A 16,823-nucleotide genomic window follows, 5' to 3' on the forward strand; every position below is an offset into this window, starting at 1 on the left:
TTCTCTTTTACTCTCACAGAATTCAACACACAGTCTTCATTAAAGAAGGCAGAATAATTTCTTACAGAAGGTAGTTCCTAGTCCAGGCTGGCAGCAGATGGACAACCAGGTACATTTCCCAGTGCTGCTCAAGCCTTTCCTTTCAGGAGGCAAAGCTAAAGCTGGTTATAAACTATCACAGCACCTCTCCACATGGATATCAGCAAGTACTGTGTGCCTTGGGAATTAAGAGAGTAGAGCTGAACTTCAGGCAACATTCTTTAAGTCTACATTCAAAAGCTTATTTGTATAAAACCAGCTTCTGTGTAATTTCAGAAAAAATGGGTAGACAAACAGTTAAATATATAGTGGCATGATTTAATGTGACTGACACTGTCTGTGAACACTGAATGCGTAAGGGGGTTCAGCAACCATCTGAGTGTGACTGCAGAAATTTGTACAGAGCCTACGTAGCTGAGTTAGGTTACCCTTAACATTTTACTGCTTTCCACTTTGTCCAGCTATGAAACTGCCAATACCCGAAAAACCTAATACAACTACAATCATCTTTCTTAAGAAAGGGTAAAATTGATCCAATATTCTGTCATCTATGAAACACTGACTATCCAATATGCCTGAACATCGTAGTTATCAAACTATGGATTAAACTGAGAACATGCCTGCAATGTGAGGCAAAAGCCATTACTTTGAATATCCAACCCTTGGGCCAACAGCTAGCACATCGTTACCACTGAACTGAAGATAAAAGCTTCCAACCCCTTCTCTTTCTGAAGGGTCATTACTTATCCCCACTAATTGCTTAATTGCTTTTCAGCCCTAAATATTAATTAAACCAGCAATAATTTTGCTTTCTAACAAGACATGAATGCACTCTATACTTCCGTTTTTTCAATACAAAAATGTACTGAATGTTAGTTCAGTATGTAGGATAGTAACCTGACAATTTCTTTGTATCTGCTGTATACTTTGAGCTCTCTTTAACGGTGGGTTTGAATTTGTTCCACTAACTTTTGAGGAAAGAATATATGCAAGACAGAATGGAAAAAAACTATTTTTTCATCCTTCAACATTAGACAGGAATGAACTACACATTGACATAACTCCAGTGTTTTACATGTAGGAACAAAGAAACACTATGGCTAAAATTAAGAGATATTCACAGTCAAGGTTCTTTGTGCTATCCAAAACCAAAACAGCAGAGATACTATTCAGTTAACTTCAGGGATGGAACAGCCCTACTGCAGGTGCACAGACTTAGTAGCTAAACCTTCACAGCTCAGAATCAACTGATGATGCAAAGATGTTCTGATCTGCTTTGCAGAACACACTAGGATACAGACAGACCTTGCCTTTTGTTCCCCTGTTTCAAGTTTCTTTTGTTTCAACCATTAATAATATTCCCCTTTTGTGTGACTTCTCAGTCAGTCACCAGTGTTTTACACACACTTTCACTGCAGTATTGAGCAAGGACAATATGTTGGCTAGTGAATTATGACAGTAATTTATAACACAGTAGCTACATTCAGCTATTTTAATTCCAGTTAGTCATCCATTAGACCAACAGCCACAAAACAAAACAAACCACTTGCAGAGATTAACCCCCCCCACTATCTTCCAATGTTCAGCATATCAGTCTATTTTAGTCAGTATTCTGTTATAAAACATGAGAACTTAAGCTTACTTTTAAGCAGCATGTCTTATAACTATATAAATTTCACAAAAATATAACCTTTGCCTTTCTAAATATCTCTATCTGTTGAAAACAACGGCTCCAATCAGTCAATATGTTTTAAAGATAATTCCTTAAAAATACCACATCTAAAAGATCAACATAATATTAATCTTTGGACCTAAAATTATTGTGCAGTCAAATCTGATTTACAAAGTCCGACTAAAAAGACACAAGGATTGAAGTATTTACATTATACACATTTGCCAATTACAGTGCTATGAGAAAGTGGAATGTTTGATAACTAAACTATTAACTACAGACTCACAAGGCAGCTCCAGACCAGAGCAGCATCTTTATTCTGTGTATTTTTTGAACAGGAGAGATTTCTCATGAATATTAATGTTTGTCATGTGTAGATTATTCCTCTGCCCAATGATCTGTAGAATTACGCTCCTGAACTACCATCATGTCCCACAAAGTCATTAAGTTAAGTGTTAAATAACATTCATATTTATAACTATGTGACAGCATGGACTGTATATACACACACACACACTCTTAAAACCTTTGATTTCGTAACAGTGATTCTAGGTAAAAAAGGTGGATTTATGTATAAAAGTAGTTGCTAGAAAATATCTATCTAAAGCTTTAGAATTTAGCACTGTCAAGGTCTCCATTTCTAGACAGAGAAAGAAAACGTGGACAATCTTTAGATCAGCTAAACCAGCTCACAAGCTGATTAGCATATTTTTTCCAGTAATATGCAATTTCACTGGCAAAGGATGCAGTCACTCGGGTCCAGAGCTCACACAGGTGTACACTAGAATTGGGCATGCCTACACATGGTCTCCTTAGAAAGATTAGTAAGCTGAAGTCCATTTGTCCCTTGGGATTGCTCTCTCATCGTAGCCAGGTAGAGGGCACCCACTGTGGTTCTGTGTCAAGTTTGTTTATTAACCGAAGTAACTCTTGATATGCCTTATCAAGATCAGAATTCACAACTGCTGTATCAAAGTAGTGCCCATTGTTCTGTTCCATCTCCCTCGTCTTCTCTATGATTTCTCTCAGCTCTTCCGGCTGCAATCAAAAATGGAGAATTAGCATATGTGAGTAAGCCCCCCCCCCCCCCCAGTGACAGAGTAGGGAAAGGTAACAACTCAGAAAACACTTTCACACAAATTTTCATGGTATTGCTATCAGCTATTGCAAAGTTTACAACGACACTGAACCATGATACATATTTGCATCCAGGCAATACATCACCCTTGCATGAAACAAGGAGAGCGGAACAACACAGCCATAGAATACGATTCCTGACCAACAGCCACATCAGGAATCCTTTGGAGTTATGCTGGAAAGCCTGTTCTTCCTCAGTATGAACTGCATTATATTCAACTAGTACTTTGAAGATACTATGGTGGCAAAGTGCTCCCACCAACCACTGTAGAGTAGATTTCAGCTTTAAAAAGCTGAAGATCAATATATTTAATTATCCTAGCAATAAGCACTTTGTATCTCACAAGCTGGAAAAGGACCTTTTACTGAGCTTCAGACTTTCTGGTTTAACCTGTGGGTTTCAATCCCATTCCACAGAACTAACTCCTCAACTAAATTATCTGAACTGGTTAAGTTGAGATGGCTCTGGCCGAAACATGAAAAGTGACTCCACAGAATCAAGCGTTAAAATAACTTCATCTGAAAAGTTCTGGAGTACATTTTCAAGAAAATGCTTGCCCAAGCGCATGTAAGTTCTCAAAATAAAAAGAATAATCGCTCCCCAGAATACTCTCAGGTTTACTTCAGGACAAAGTTGGGGTTTCCACAGTTTTAACATAAAAGGTTTTATTTTTGTACCCAAATGCAGAGACCCCAGCTGAGACATTGTGCCCCAGGATTACTGAATTAACAATGGATTCCCTTGCCTCATACCTGTCATTTCATTAGGCAAAAGCATCAGTCAGCCCTTCCCTTAGTATGGTGTGTCTACTAACCCGCAGCAATGGATTTCACCTACACTGCTTCCCCATACATTTTCAGTACCGTTACCATCTCCCAGTTCCAAAGAAAGAGTATAAGAATTTATCAAAACCATCTGTAAATAAAAAACCAACATGATTTCAGAAATGTAGACACATTACCTTTGGGTTTTTCCCTTCTTTGGCCAATAAAGCACGTAATCTCTCTTGTGAAGGTGGTGCAACAAATATAATGTATGGCTTCAAGTCAGAATTACGTAGTGTCTTCAGTGACTGCAGAAATAGAATTTATTAAATATTTAACAGTTCCATCCATGAAAAGGTCATTTAATGATGCATTATTCACATGCTATAATTGATAATATACTCTTCAAACACAATGACAATTGTACAATATATTAACAGCAGTATAATTAACCATAACAGTATTACCATCACCACTCAAGAGTTCATTCACCATTTCCTACAAAATTGATATTCCAACATTTTTCAGCTTAATGGAACCCAAACATTTACTTTTGTTCATGAATATTCTTCATAACTAAACTGAAGGAACATATCTTTTGGTATCCAAAGGAAAAAGTCACCTACATCAAAGAAGTAAGTTTCCTTACAATGCTAAGGAATGGTACCAGCTTTGAACAGAGAGAAGAGTCTTAAATTACTACAGTTTACTATTTTCTGTTTTGAAAATTAAAATACCAGACACACTATTACTGTATGCTTAGCATATTTTTTTTTGCAGGTTGCACTGATATTAAGGGACAGTAAATAAAGAACCCAACTGTAGTTTGTTTTTTTCAAAAGGCTCCTTTTATATGTCTCAGGACAAACAACTTGTCTCTGAGATAGACTTTTGTAACCACATAATTAGATCCATTTTCAAAAGGTGTTCTGAATTACATGCTTTGCAATACCTATGAGCTATGCTGGTAAAGTATCACATGGTCCCAAGTGGTGATGGCTAATTATGGCTTCAGTACTAGCAGACCTTACTGGTGTGTCTAAGTTTTAGGTCTTCTTCTGCAGCATCTACAACAGTAGTAGACCTTATACATATTATATGAATTAGAAACTGGGCAGTGTTCCAGGACTTTGCCTCTTCCCACGTTTGACTACATTTCCAAGTTGATGTCTGTATACATAGTTTCTCTCTTCTTTCTCCATAGTCAACAGGTCATAGCTAAAGAGCTTTTCAATACCGCTGACGTGATGTACGTTAATCCTCTGTATTATGGAACTGCATAAACGTTCCCCAAATGCAGTTTCCAAGTATAATCCCAAATAACTTCCCGTCCATCTTCAAAAACCTCAGAGCTCACAGAGTAACTGGAACACTGAGACGCACAAATCCTATTTTAAGTAATTTTTCAATTCAGATAGTCCTCACCAGCTTTCAGTACCTGGACACCAAGGTCCCTATTACCTTTAGCGCAGATAAGATAATGCATTCATTTTCAAACAAGGAACAAGAAGACTGTATTCACAGCACACTAAATAGAGTCAACTGAACACCACTGAAAGAAATTTTGGAATAAAAGTGAAAATGGACCTTGAGAAGACACTAATTTCATACAAATCAAATACAGCTCTCCAGATTCTCACAGTAGCTTTTACAATTAAAATACAACAGGCAACAGCTTTGCCATACCTGCGTATGAAGATTTAAAAGGCATATCTTGCCAGAATTGATGACTTGACGCACAGAGTCTATGCTAGTACCATAGAGGTTCTTTTCAAACTCTCCGTATTCAATGAACTTCCCTGCAGCTATGTCACTTTCAAATGCCTGTCGGGAAACAAAATGGTAATCCCTGCCAGCTGCTTCAGTCTCTCTCCTGCTCCGAGTAGTATCTACAAATAAGAGTGACAAAAAAGAAATCGGAGACACACCTGTAGAACTGGAGAAACAAGTGGTTCTCTTAGGAGACATATTGCTAACAAAAAAAAAAAAAAGCAGCATATGAAATATCCAAGAATGAAAGTATTATTTTCCACAATAAATATCCCTGGAGAGATTAAGTTGCCAAAGGCTAAACCAACATTTACAGGTCTTGTTTACATTATCTAGTGGGAAAAAACAGACAACTAGGAAAGGAAGAATGCAGTTGCATTCCAAATATGGAAATAGATATAAGTTGTTTTTAATTACATTGCTAAGCTGTTTGTAAACCTAATTTAGGGTACATTAGATATGAAAAATATAAAATTCACTGAAGCAGTCATTTGGGAAGGCACTAAACCCACCTAAATTTAAATTTACACAGGAAATGTGGGTTAAAAGTTCTTTAACCAATGCAGCAGTTTCTTTTTTAAACTTCTATAATTCACTCAAATTTTATTCAAATTGAAATATACGCATATCCTATAATGCCTCTATAACACTGTGCTGGGACACCGGATACGCACTGACTTACCAAAGCTACTTTTTGCCACACAAGATATAACTTTATTACTTGTCCCTTATCCAAGAGCTGTTCAAACCCCTAGACCCCAATTACTATTTTCAACACAAGAGGATGTGCCTGCAGACAATGTTTAGAATAAGCAATCATATCTGCCCATCAAACTTACGCGGAACTGCAGAGGCAAAGCGATCCACTTCGTTATTCATAAGTCTCTGCCGCAATTCATTCTGGCCGCAGTTCTGTGGGCCAATCAGAACAATAGGCCGCTTTCTATTTGCTGGTTGATGATACAGTGACATTTCCTCATAGGTCAAAATTTCCTCATTGTCATAATCTTGAGAGAGAAACAATAAAATAGTCACAACATACTTTATTGATAATTGCATGTATTGCCTGTTATGTAGTATCAAGTTTCAGGCAGCTCCTGATGCTCTGCCCAGCATCTGTGAGACCCCAGAGCAACAGAACCCTGAAAGTTCATCACTTGCCCAGTAAGATGAGGCTTTCCCCCTGCTCCCCACCCTTTCTTGTGAAAGAAAATGCGTTTCCACTTACTAATGACATTAGTAGCATAAACTTGGGAAACAACTTTCTTGCCAAGGAGTTTCTACTACAAGAATAACAACTTTATGCCCAACAACAACAAAAATCATCATCCCAATCCCAAAGTGCTGTTATAAGAATATAGGATAAGCAGCCTGCAAACTCTTCATGGAAGTTTCTATTTCCTAAACTTAATTATGCAGAGTGAGATGATATTACAAAACCATGATAAAATGGTTGATCAGTGTAAAATTATGAGTGCTTCCATGCCTAAAAAGCTATCTGGTATTTTTATTTCTTTCATCTAGTCTTTATGAAAGACTAAATGACCTTACAAAGCCTGCCACCTCTTACGTCTTTCAGTAAATGCTATTACAAACCCACACAGAACATAATCAGGCAGTATTTCTAACATATCCTGAAATTCAGCATTCTTTTCACAAGGCTATTTGTAGAATCTTTTATAGTTGCTTTTAAGTATGAACATTGCGCAAAAGATGTTACTTACCATCATTTTTATTTGCATTGTATAAAACCTTTTTCCGTTTCTTTTTGTTTTTCTTCGCACACCAGAGTTTTCCTAACCAAAATAAAAATCATCACAATCCAATACCTGTACAGTACAAAGCTTCCTATCCCACCCGTTATCTGGATCTTTAAAGTGAAGTTTCGAAAAGGCATTACATTCTTTGGTTCGTTACAGCAGTTCGGTGTGTATTAAGCAAATGTTACATACCAAGGACTACAAATGAGTCATGGCAGATAAAATTCTTTAAGAAAAAAAGGGGCTTTCCAAATTCCCCTGCATCATCCTAATTACATCACACATAGTTCTGAAAAATACATGTGATTTATACAGCAAAGAGCTAAATTCAGACCCGTATTTACATGATGAATTTCAACGAATTATCCCACTTGTATTACAAAAAAAGGAAGAATTTTCTACAAATCCACAATGACAAGGTTCCAGATATCACTAATTAGCACTTCCAGATTTATTTCTTCTTTTCCTTAGAAAGCATATATCCAACCTGATTTTTCCGGCTCCTTGTCTTCTTCTATGGTTTGCTTCATAGCTTCTCTTTGCTGCTGAAAACTTTTTCCTTAACACATTAAAAGTACAAAAGCCGTTAACATTTAGAAACCATTTCCATACATTTTTGTAATGACTTATTCATTTTTCCTAAGCTTTTATGTAAGAGAGATTTAAAAAGAAATTAGAATTTAAAAAGAAACTGAAAGCTGCAAAGCTTGTTTATTGCTATGAAAATATATTAAACACAGACTTGCAGAACATTAGTACCATTCTGGCCAGTTTTACCTGGAAAATTTCAACTACTGGAAAGACTACATTTCACACTATGATGACATGGCCTAATTATTTTTGTATGTGTTCTATTTATACTAAGTCTTTGAACTTCAGCTTGAAAAGGATTAGCCTATATTTAAATCTGTGTTCCTCTCAGCTTACTTGTCATGAAGTAACAGTGTGATATTCTATACAATTTGAAAAGTCTTCCGCTCACTGTGTTTAACAGATCAGCAGATCTTTAATGGACTATAATGCTGTACGTATTTCCATGCAAAAACAATATAATACTTCAGTGTCTGAAAACCCCATTACTCAAAGGCTCCCAAGAGTTAGAATGGAACCATGATTGTCACATGTAACTGAAGCACTTTGCTAAGTGAAAACATGCAGAAAAGTTATGACCAAAAAAAAAAATCCACAAACCATACATTTTTCAAATAGACTACATGATCTATCAAGAAATCTAACCGCTGATCTATCTCCAGAAAACAAGGCAGGCTAAAATCACACGTTTCTGCCATAACCAGCAGGGGGAACTCTGAACCCACAGAGTCCCCAAGGTGAAGGAGTAAAGGAAGAAGAAAGTAGCTCTTGAAAGGTGAACTGCAAAGGAAGTGCTAGCTTTACTTTGCATTTAGCATCTATACATAGAGATGCCTTAAAAGGTCAACCTTTTAAGTAAGTGAATTACGTAACCAACAGCAGGCTCTGTTGCAAAAGGTTCAGTCACAGATATTTAAGGGTATGCAAGTCTTTGAAAACCAGAACATTGCTCCTGTGGGTATGGGAGCAACTGGCTATCAAACTTTTCCTAGAGATTTATTTACCAGGGATAAGGCCTGCCAATGGCTGGTTATCTTCATCACCATCTCTGTAAGCCTGCCACCAGTTTGGATCTTCTTGGCTGATCACATGGAGGATATCTCCTTTCTGAAATGATAGTCCTAACTCTCGGCAAGGGACGTAGGGGTCATCAGAGGGATCATAGTCAAAATGTGCTTTCACGTGTATCTGTGAGAGACCAAATGTAAAAAAAGAAAAACCCATCCTGTGACTTCTGAAGAATTACACCACATCTTCCTGTGATGCGGTGCAGCTCTGACATACAAAAACTCCAATATTCTATAAAATGGACATTTCCTCTGGGGCACTTGAGATACTGGAATGGAATCATTACCTGGGTTAGCAATGGAAAAGACACAGATGTGTTAGGTTGGAGGTGAAGGCCTGAACTTAACTCTTGTCAATTCTAAGTCTATACAACTGTCTCACCATTTTAGGAGGTGAAACCCACTCGTTTAAGTTCTCTGCATTCAAGAAGCATGAGAGGTATTTTGATTTGTTTAAATATCTAATAAATACACAGACTGAAACCCTGCTGGGCTTTAGGTGAAGTTTCACTTGTAACTTATTTTGTCACCAACTATTAATGTTTTTGTTTGTCTGTGATATAAATGGGTATGTTTCTTCTTCAAACTGTTAATGCTGCCTCAAGCAAAGTATGTTAGCTAAAAAGATAATGAACAAAGTTTACAGTATACAAACTTTCCCTCCCAAAGCATATTTGCAAGTTCCGTAAACAACCCTTTTTTATACACATGAAAATAGAGAAATTAGGAATTTTGAAACAGAATTTCAGAAGCACAGACACTTCTACTTTTATAATTTCTTACTGTTTTAGAGACCAAGTAAATATCATATTATCAGTTTCACCTTACAATCTGTCATGGCTTAAGCCCAGCCAGTAACTGAGTACCACGCAGCCACTTGCTCACTCCACACCCTTTTTTCTCCTCCAGCTCCCGGAGGGATGGGGAGGAGAATCGAAAGAATGTAACTCCCACGGTTTGAGATAAGAACAGTCCAGTAACCAAGGTATAACACAAATCACTGCTGCTACCACCAGTAATAATAATGATAAGGGAAATAACAAGGGAAGAAAATACAACTGCTCACCACCTGCCGACTGATACCCAGCCCTACCCGAGCAGTGATCTTACCCTTCCAGGTAACTGCCCTCAGTTTATATACTGGGCATGACAAGCTGTGGTATGGAATACCCTGTTGATCCTGTCTCTGCTTCCCCCTGGCTTCCCCTCCTCCCTGGCAGAGCATGAGACTCAGAAAGTCTTTGGTCAGAGTAAACATTACTGAGCAACAACTAAAAACATCGCTGTTATCAGTGTTCCCAAGCTGAAAGTCAGAAACACAGCACTGCACCAGCTACTAAGAAGGAGAAAAATGACTGCTACTGCTGAACCCAGGACCATCTATCACTTTCAACACTTACTTAAGTACCATTCTGGTAACAATTAAACCAATTTAAACAATTAATTTTGGTTTTGTTCCACAATGTAAATTACTTTGAGAAGAACTTTCTCCACATTACTGGTAAAACAAGGTATCATCAAGCTCAAGAACTTATATAGAGCTACTTACAACTGTCTCCTTTGCAGGTGGTGGTTTGCTCTGCTGACTGGGAATCAAGACAAAGGTCAGAGTACCATGCATGTCAGCCTGAAACAAAAAAAAAAACAAACAAAACTCTTCACATACAGTATCAAAATATGGCTTAGGGTTAAGAATTAATAATATATTTTAGTGAATGCTTAAAAGAGAGTTCCTAACAGCATATCATCTACCCCTTAACTGGTTTAAAAGGCGAAAGTACAGATACAGATAAAGTGAATCAATTTCTCATTAATTCGTCTGATGTTTTGACTAGCTGCTTTTGAACTGATTTACATTTTTGTCATAAATGCTAAAAGCATAACAAAGAGAAAAATGTCTATGTTGGCAAACTGCTAAACAAAAGGGGTCTTATCAGGAGGGAAAGAAGCCTAGTCATGTAAAGATCCCCAGTGATACAATTCATGGTGGGTTAAATCTGGTCACAACTAAGCATCCACTAGCTCATTACTCAATTCCCCTTCCCCAGCAGGATCGGGGAGAGAACTAGAAGACTCAAGGCAAGAACAACCTCATGGGTCAAGGTAAAGACAGTTTAATAAGTGAAGGCAAAAAAACCCAAACCAACAAGTGATGCAATGGCAGTCACTCACCACCCAGTTTTTATTGCTCAGAACCATATTATACATCAGCATATATCACTGTGGTCAATCCAGGTCAGCTGTCCCAGCTGTGCCCCAGTTGGTCCCCTCCCCCAACCTCTTGCTCATCCCCAGCCTACTCGCATACAGGGGTTAGAGTGAGAATCGGACAATGCCTTGACACTGTGCAAGCATTGCTCACAAATAGCTAAGAACATTGGTAAGTTATCAATGCTGTTTCAGTCCAAAGCCAGCCTAAACCACAGCAACATATAAACTGATATAAAGAAAATCACCTCCACCCCAGCCAGATACGACCACAATTGCACAGCCACATGTTTATTAATTACGGACTCAATCAGAGGCAAAGAGGAAAAATGGCTTTTCAGAGTTAAATGAAGTTTTTCTTAGAAATCATTAAAAGCAAGACTCCACATGATAGCTTGAGTTTTCCACCCCTTTAGGTTTCATTTCTGCACATAACTGCCATCATTCTTCTTAATATCATACTGTGCATCAAAAAGAAAACTTGAAATGGCCCTTTATATATAAACGCTAGCTATCATTTTTAAACTACTGCTAAATGTGAGTACAAATGACAAGCAGATCCAACAGGCTTCAGTCTTATGAAAGCAGTATTTTTTTTGCATGGAAAACAAGAAGTGTACAACTCACCAACAAGTCAAAAACTTCATTAACATCTTTTCCACGAATCTCAATGCCATTAATCTCCAGAACTTCATCCCCTTCATGTAACAGCCCACTCTTCTCTGCGGCACCTCCTTTCACTATTCGACTAATGATAACAGAATCCATTTCATTGCGAACAGTAGCACCCTGTGTAGTAGCAACACATTCCAAATTTATTACACATATGAAACTCAAAGCCATCTATTGTATATATTCCAAGCCAGGGGAGTAAAGTAACTGTGTTGAAAGTGAATTCAAGTAAAAGCTCAGATACATATACCCAATGCTCCAATTAAAAACAACACCACTTTATTTCTTCAAGCTGCACTAGAGATTGAAGAGTTGAATTACTCCACAGGCTAAGATTCATGATTTTTAAAAAAAATATTCCTAAGTAAACACTTATTTGAAGAATGCAAAATAGAAGATGAATTGCTTAAAAACCTCAAACAACGCAAAAAACCCCAAAGCAATGACAAAAAAAAAGCCAAAACAAAAAAACCAACCATGGTTGTCACAAATGTATAAGCTAAAGTTTGAGACAGTGACTTCTGTCAAGGGGCCCTTTCCAAACCCAAGCTGACAGAAGTTTACAAGTTGACAGATTTTAAATGGCAGCATGGCTACTGTTGTACGAAGATACACATGAGTTTACCATCTGTTGACTATTTCTCATTTTGGAGGGAGGGGGAGTGTTTACAAGTTAATCACCTCCACATTCAAATTCCAAAGCTTTCATAGAAATCTGCAAAGGACAAAAAGCTTATTGCCTCCTTTACATATAACAGGGTGAGTATCAGTACTTACCAAAGGAATATCCCGAGCTTTCTCAATGCGAACTATTTTAACCGTCTCCCCTCCATACACACCAACATTCTCATAAATTTTTTCATCTGCCACAGGGTCTGGTTGCATTTCTTGTTCTGCAACCTTATCATGGGCCAGTAAAAGTGCCTAGTGTTAAACAAAATCAGCGCAGTTAGAGAAAATTTCACACCTCATGCAAAATAAAAAAAATCAAACTTAACACAAAATAGTAAAGTTTGATGAAATTCTGCAATTTGAATAGTCTTTGCAGGTTAGAGAACATTGCAAATGGACTCAAACAATAAAAAAAAATAATCTATCACATGTATGTAGTACCTAATTCTTTCCAAACCTTTCCTTTCAAACTGGAAAAGAATAAAAAAAAACCCAACCAACAAAACAATTGAATACACAACTATGTACTTACAGCTTCTCCTTAAAAAAGCAGACACTGGTTTACTCTGTGTGTGAATTAGGATACAGACATAAGAAGTTAACTGCAGTAAAAACTACTCATGGATTTACATCATCACCACATGACAAAACTCCCTTTACACACCCTATGCTAAGCATAAAACAGTTGTCAAAAACCGTCAGAAATAAGCAAGGCAGCTCATGTGTTGCTCTGACCTTACTGATCTACTGCTACATCATTTATGTGCAAATTACCCTGTTATACATGAGAATGTAGCAAGGGCTGAATACACTCATGCACTATACTTGATTAGAAGTTTCCATTACTTGCTGGGAACTGGAAGCTTCTCCTCTTAGTATTGAGATCTGCAGAGCTGAAGAGTAAGAATCCATCCTTGCCCAGTCAGCACAAGACATTTGCAAAAACAAAAAAGTTATACTGAAAACCACATAAAGAAATACTTCCATTAGATTAGAAGTTTCATTTTGTTTTACCTGCACATGAGGGGCATTCAGCAAAGCATTAAGCTCCTGCCCATCCTTATGGTGACTGGGTCTCAAAACACTCTGTACCTAAAAATAAATCAAGTAATAAAGCTCTTAATCTTCCCAATGATTTATCAATCTTTCCTCCCCTACTCAAGCACAAACCCAAATGCAATTGTTCTTTTCACTCAAAGTAAAGTATATCCATGTAGTAGTTACACTGGCTGACTAAACTTAATCTGGTACACATTAGGAAAACATGTGATGAGACCACAGGATAACTGCAGCACATTCTGCCTCAGTAATTATCTACCAAATCTAAACTGGTATCCAGTGCATTACATGTATTTGTCAGTACCAGAAACTGGCAATAAGCTCAGCAAACATAAAAAGATGCACACACACACACACACACACATAAAAATCTAGTAAGGAACACAATAGTGAAATCCGTCATGATGAAGTCTGTTAAAGTGAATATGCTGGGTCTTTAAATGGACTAATTTCTCATTAACGTGACGATTATTCTTCTTTTTCCTTAAAAGCAAGTTGCTTATTTTTACCCAAGCTATTTCCATCAACAGGAAGACCAAAGATTCCAAGACAGATTTTGCAATGCATCCTGGAGTCCCTGCCTCAAAGTGTACAAGTCAAAACTTTAAAAGATCCCCAAAAATCAAGTTTCTTTGGCTCATTCCAAAATAATCCCCATTAACAGAAGGTCAGTTTTTGCTCAAGCAGCCTCAATTGTCAAAAAAGGTTTATTTTCTCATACAGTTACTGAACATCGCTTGCCATCATCTCTTGCAAGTAGACTGATACGCTTATAGAGAAACCCAGGAACAGGGAAGTCCCTCTTAGCTAAACTTGAGGCTGAAGAAGATCCTTCCCATAGTCGTTATCCTCTGGTCTAATCTGACCAAAGGCACACAAATCCAAAGGCACACATGAATCCAGAAACATCAAGAGTAAATTATACATACCAAAGCAGCAGCTTCCAGTGGTATGGAAAAGACTTTTTCCAAGAGCTTTTTACTCTTCAGGATGAGATAATGTGACATCATATAATCAAGAAAACACATGTTCCAAAGTGAAAATAATTACATTTTTTTTTGTGTTCTAATAATACCTAAAGGCCTGAAGAGCCTCTATCTTAGAAGGAATTATCTACAGAAATACTAACAACTCTTGGATGGTAGAGTAACAGTAATGAAAGAAATTTTAAATCCTAGCAGAAGCCACTAAGTTAACTGTTCCCATGGAGCAAGACCCTTATGCTGCCAAGCAAACAGTGTCACATGGAACAAGTTCCTGTGCTTGCTAATAAACCTGGCACAATCTCCAAAAGCCCTCCTTTTGACATCCCTAGAACATCCCTCCTGGTGAACAAATCTAGTATAGCTTACAATAGTCAAACAAGAAGCCAGATTTATTTATTTCTTTAAAACTGATTTCTTAGCCATAGAGAACAGAAAGAATTCAGCTTCTTAGAGGCCTGACTTTCAGTCATACCTCTGAATTGGTCAGGAAGCTATTATCCCTGGCTTAGCCTGAGTTTTGCCATAGAGCAGACGGAGCACTGTAAAGGATACATTTCACTAACAAATATTCCTCTGTGTTGAAAGAAGAGATTCTTATATGCAAAAGACTCTCATAAAGCTTTATTTTCAGTCTCTAACTTTAAAGTGACTTTCTTTTCTTGAAGAAGCTACAAGATTTTAAATCCTTATTTATTCCATCTGAATGACCCTTTTACAAGAAAGCCTATTTAGAAAGCAACTTAGAAGTCCTGCAAGCAAGATACCTTTTGAATGCAAGGTCAAACACTGGGGATTTGATAAAGGAAAAGAAAGAAACCAGGCCCAACCAGTCACTCTGCATGCAGTGAATATCATTTAATCAAGTTGAATTTCTGCTTTCAATAATTTGATTATTCAAAACTTTAATCACATCCTCCCTCCCCTAAGAGAAAGACACATTTATTATTTGCCTATTTAATGAAGCTCTAGGAAAGCATCAGGTTGCTATATACATCACTTACTACACCAGTATTGCTGCATGCCAGATTCCTTTATACCTTTTGTTAATGAATTCCAGTTTTATCAGATGAGGAAATTTAAATACAGGCTGTCATTCCAGAAGTGACACACTACAGGCAGCATAGCAATCCATACTAAATATGTAGCAATAATAGTATCTTCTTAACTCTTCAGCCTAGATCTTATTGTTAATTTTGTAAACTTCAGTTCAAGCAACTTCCCAAAAGCTACCAATTTGGTTTCACTACACATAGCACAATTTGGAGGCACATACTGAAATGATACTAAATACTCAGAATTTAACCACACCTGCAAAATCATTTGTCGTTTACTCTCAGGTGAGCAGGTCTGTTAGAGGGAATATACAAGCACATTCTAGTGTATTTATACCAGAAGTGACAGGCTTCCAGTGCATCCTCTCAAAGTAATGATGTAGTTCAATTGCCTGCACTTGCTGAAGTGAACAGTAGCAAGTCTGAAACCTTCAGAAACATAGCCTACATAATTTCAGCCTATTAAGTATATTTAACAGCAAGAACATCTTTAAGGTATTTGATACGCGCTGTTACAGGCCAAAAATTACAAACTGTCTTGAATGATGCATCCAATCACAACATCATAAAACGGTTTGGGCTGGAAAAGACCTTAAGATCATCTAGTTCCAAAACTCCTGCCATGGGCAGGGATGCCTCACACTAGATCAGGTTGCTTAAGGCCCTGTCTGGCCTGGCCTTGAATACTGCCAGGGATGGAGCTTTCAGAACTTCTCTAGGCAACCAGTTCCAGTGCCTCACCCACAGTAAAGAATGTCTTCCTTGTGTTTAACCTAAATCTCCCCTGTTTGAGTCTTACAAGGTCAAAATTCAGACCATGGTCCCATAATCCTTTCCCCCATCTTGGTCCATTTTAAATGGACTTAAAAATCAATTTAATTACACTTGATCTTTCCTGGCTATTTTTATTTAAGACTTGGAGTACACCACATTACATGAAGATTAGCTCTCTAAAATAAATTTCTTAAGCTCAGGTGCTTCATTCCACCTTTTAAAGTCAATTAAAGTTTCTTTTTAAAAGTAAGAAAAATCTTCAGCTGCTGGTGCCTGGTTATCAGACTCCTGAAAAGTTAACTGCACCAGTACACTACTAGTTTTAATAATTTTCTAAGGGAGACTAGAATATAAAAATGCACCATTCTACTGTCATGACTGCTAATGGCTAAAAAAATCCAAAATCAAAAAGTTTTCACAACACACTGTTGGTAAGACACTACATTTTAAAAAAGTGATTAAAGAGTAAAGAAAACAGATTTTTTTTTAAATTAACTTCATTGCAAATGATAATTCTCCCCAAACAGACTTCCATAACTGTAGTTTAATTAAATATTAATATTTACCTTTTTTTTTAAAAAAGAGGATGTTCCACGTTG

The 16,823-nt window shown here is 37.3% G+C and overlaps 1 protein-coding gene across 2 annotated transcripts in view; it reads right to left on the minus strand.

Moving 5' to 3' along the window:
• Positions 1–351: 351 nt before the first annotated feature.
• The window catches only part of PALS1 (protein associated with LIN7 1, MAGUK p55 family member), a 55,327-nt gene continuing 38,855 nt past the window's right edge, over positions 352–16,823 (minus strand). For both annotated transcript variants that reach the window (XM_057420169.1, XM_057420167.1), the window contains exons 4-14: positions 13,368–13,445; positions 12,459–12,605; positions 11,637–11,798; positions 10,351–10,428; positions 8,739–8,922; positions 7,631–7,702; positions 7,108–7,179; positions 6,223–6,390; positions 5,300–5,502; positions 3,811–3,921; positions 352–2,749 (exon numbers count right to left, since the gene is read on the minus strand). In XM_057420169.1, coding sequence (XP_057276152.1) covers positions 2,573–2,749; positions 3,811–3,921; positions 5,300–5,502; positions 6,223–6,390; positions 7,108–7,179; positions 7,631–7,702; positions 8,739–8,922; positions 10,351–10,428; positions 11,637–11,798; positions 12,459–12,605; positions 13,368–13,445 — 1,452 coding nt within the window. In that variant the 3' untranslated portion in view covers positions 352–2,572. The remainder of the gene's footprint in view (positions 2,750–3,810; positions 3,922–5,299; positions 5,503–6,222; positions 6,391–7,107; positions 7,180–7,630; positions 7,703–8,738; positions 8,923–10,350; positions 10,429–11,636; positions 11,799–12,458; positions 12,606–13,367; positions 13,446–16,823) is intronic.

This window comes from Pezoporus wallicus, unplaced genomic scaffold, assembly GCF_028554395.1.
Source record: "Pezoporus wallicus isolate ANWC-B61680 ecotype Strahan unplaced genomic scaffold, APGP_CSIRO_Pwel_v1 contig_5418, whole genome shotgun sequence".
Classification (NCBI taxonomy): Eukaryota; Metazoa; Chordata; class Aves; order Psittaciformes; family Psittacidae; genus Pezoporus; species Pezoporus wallicus.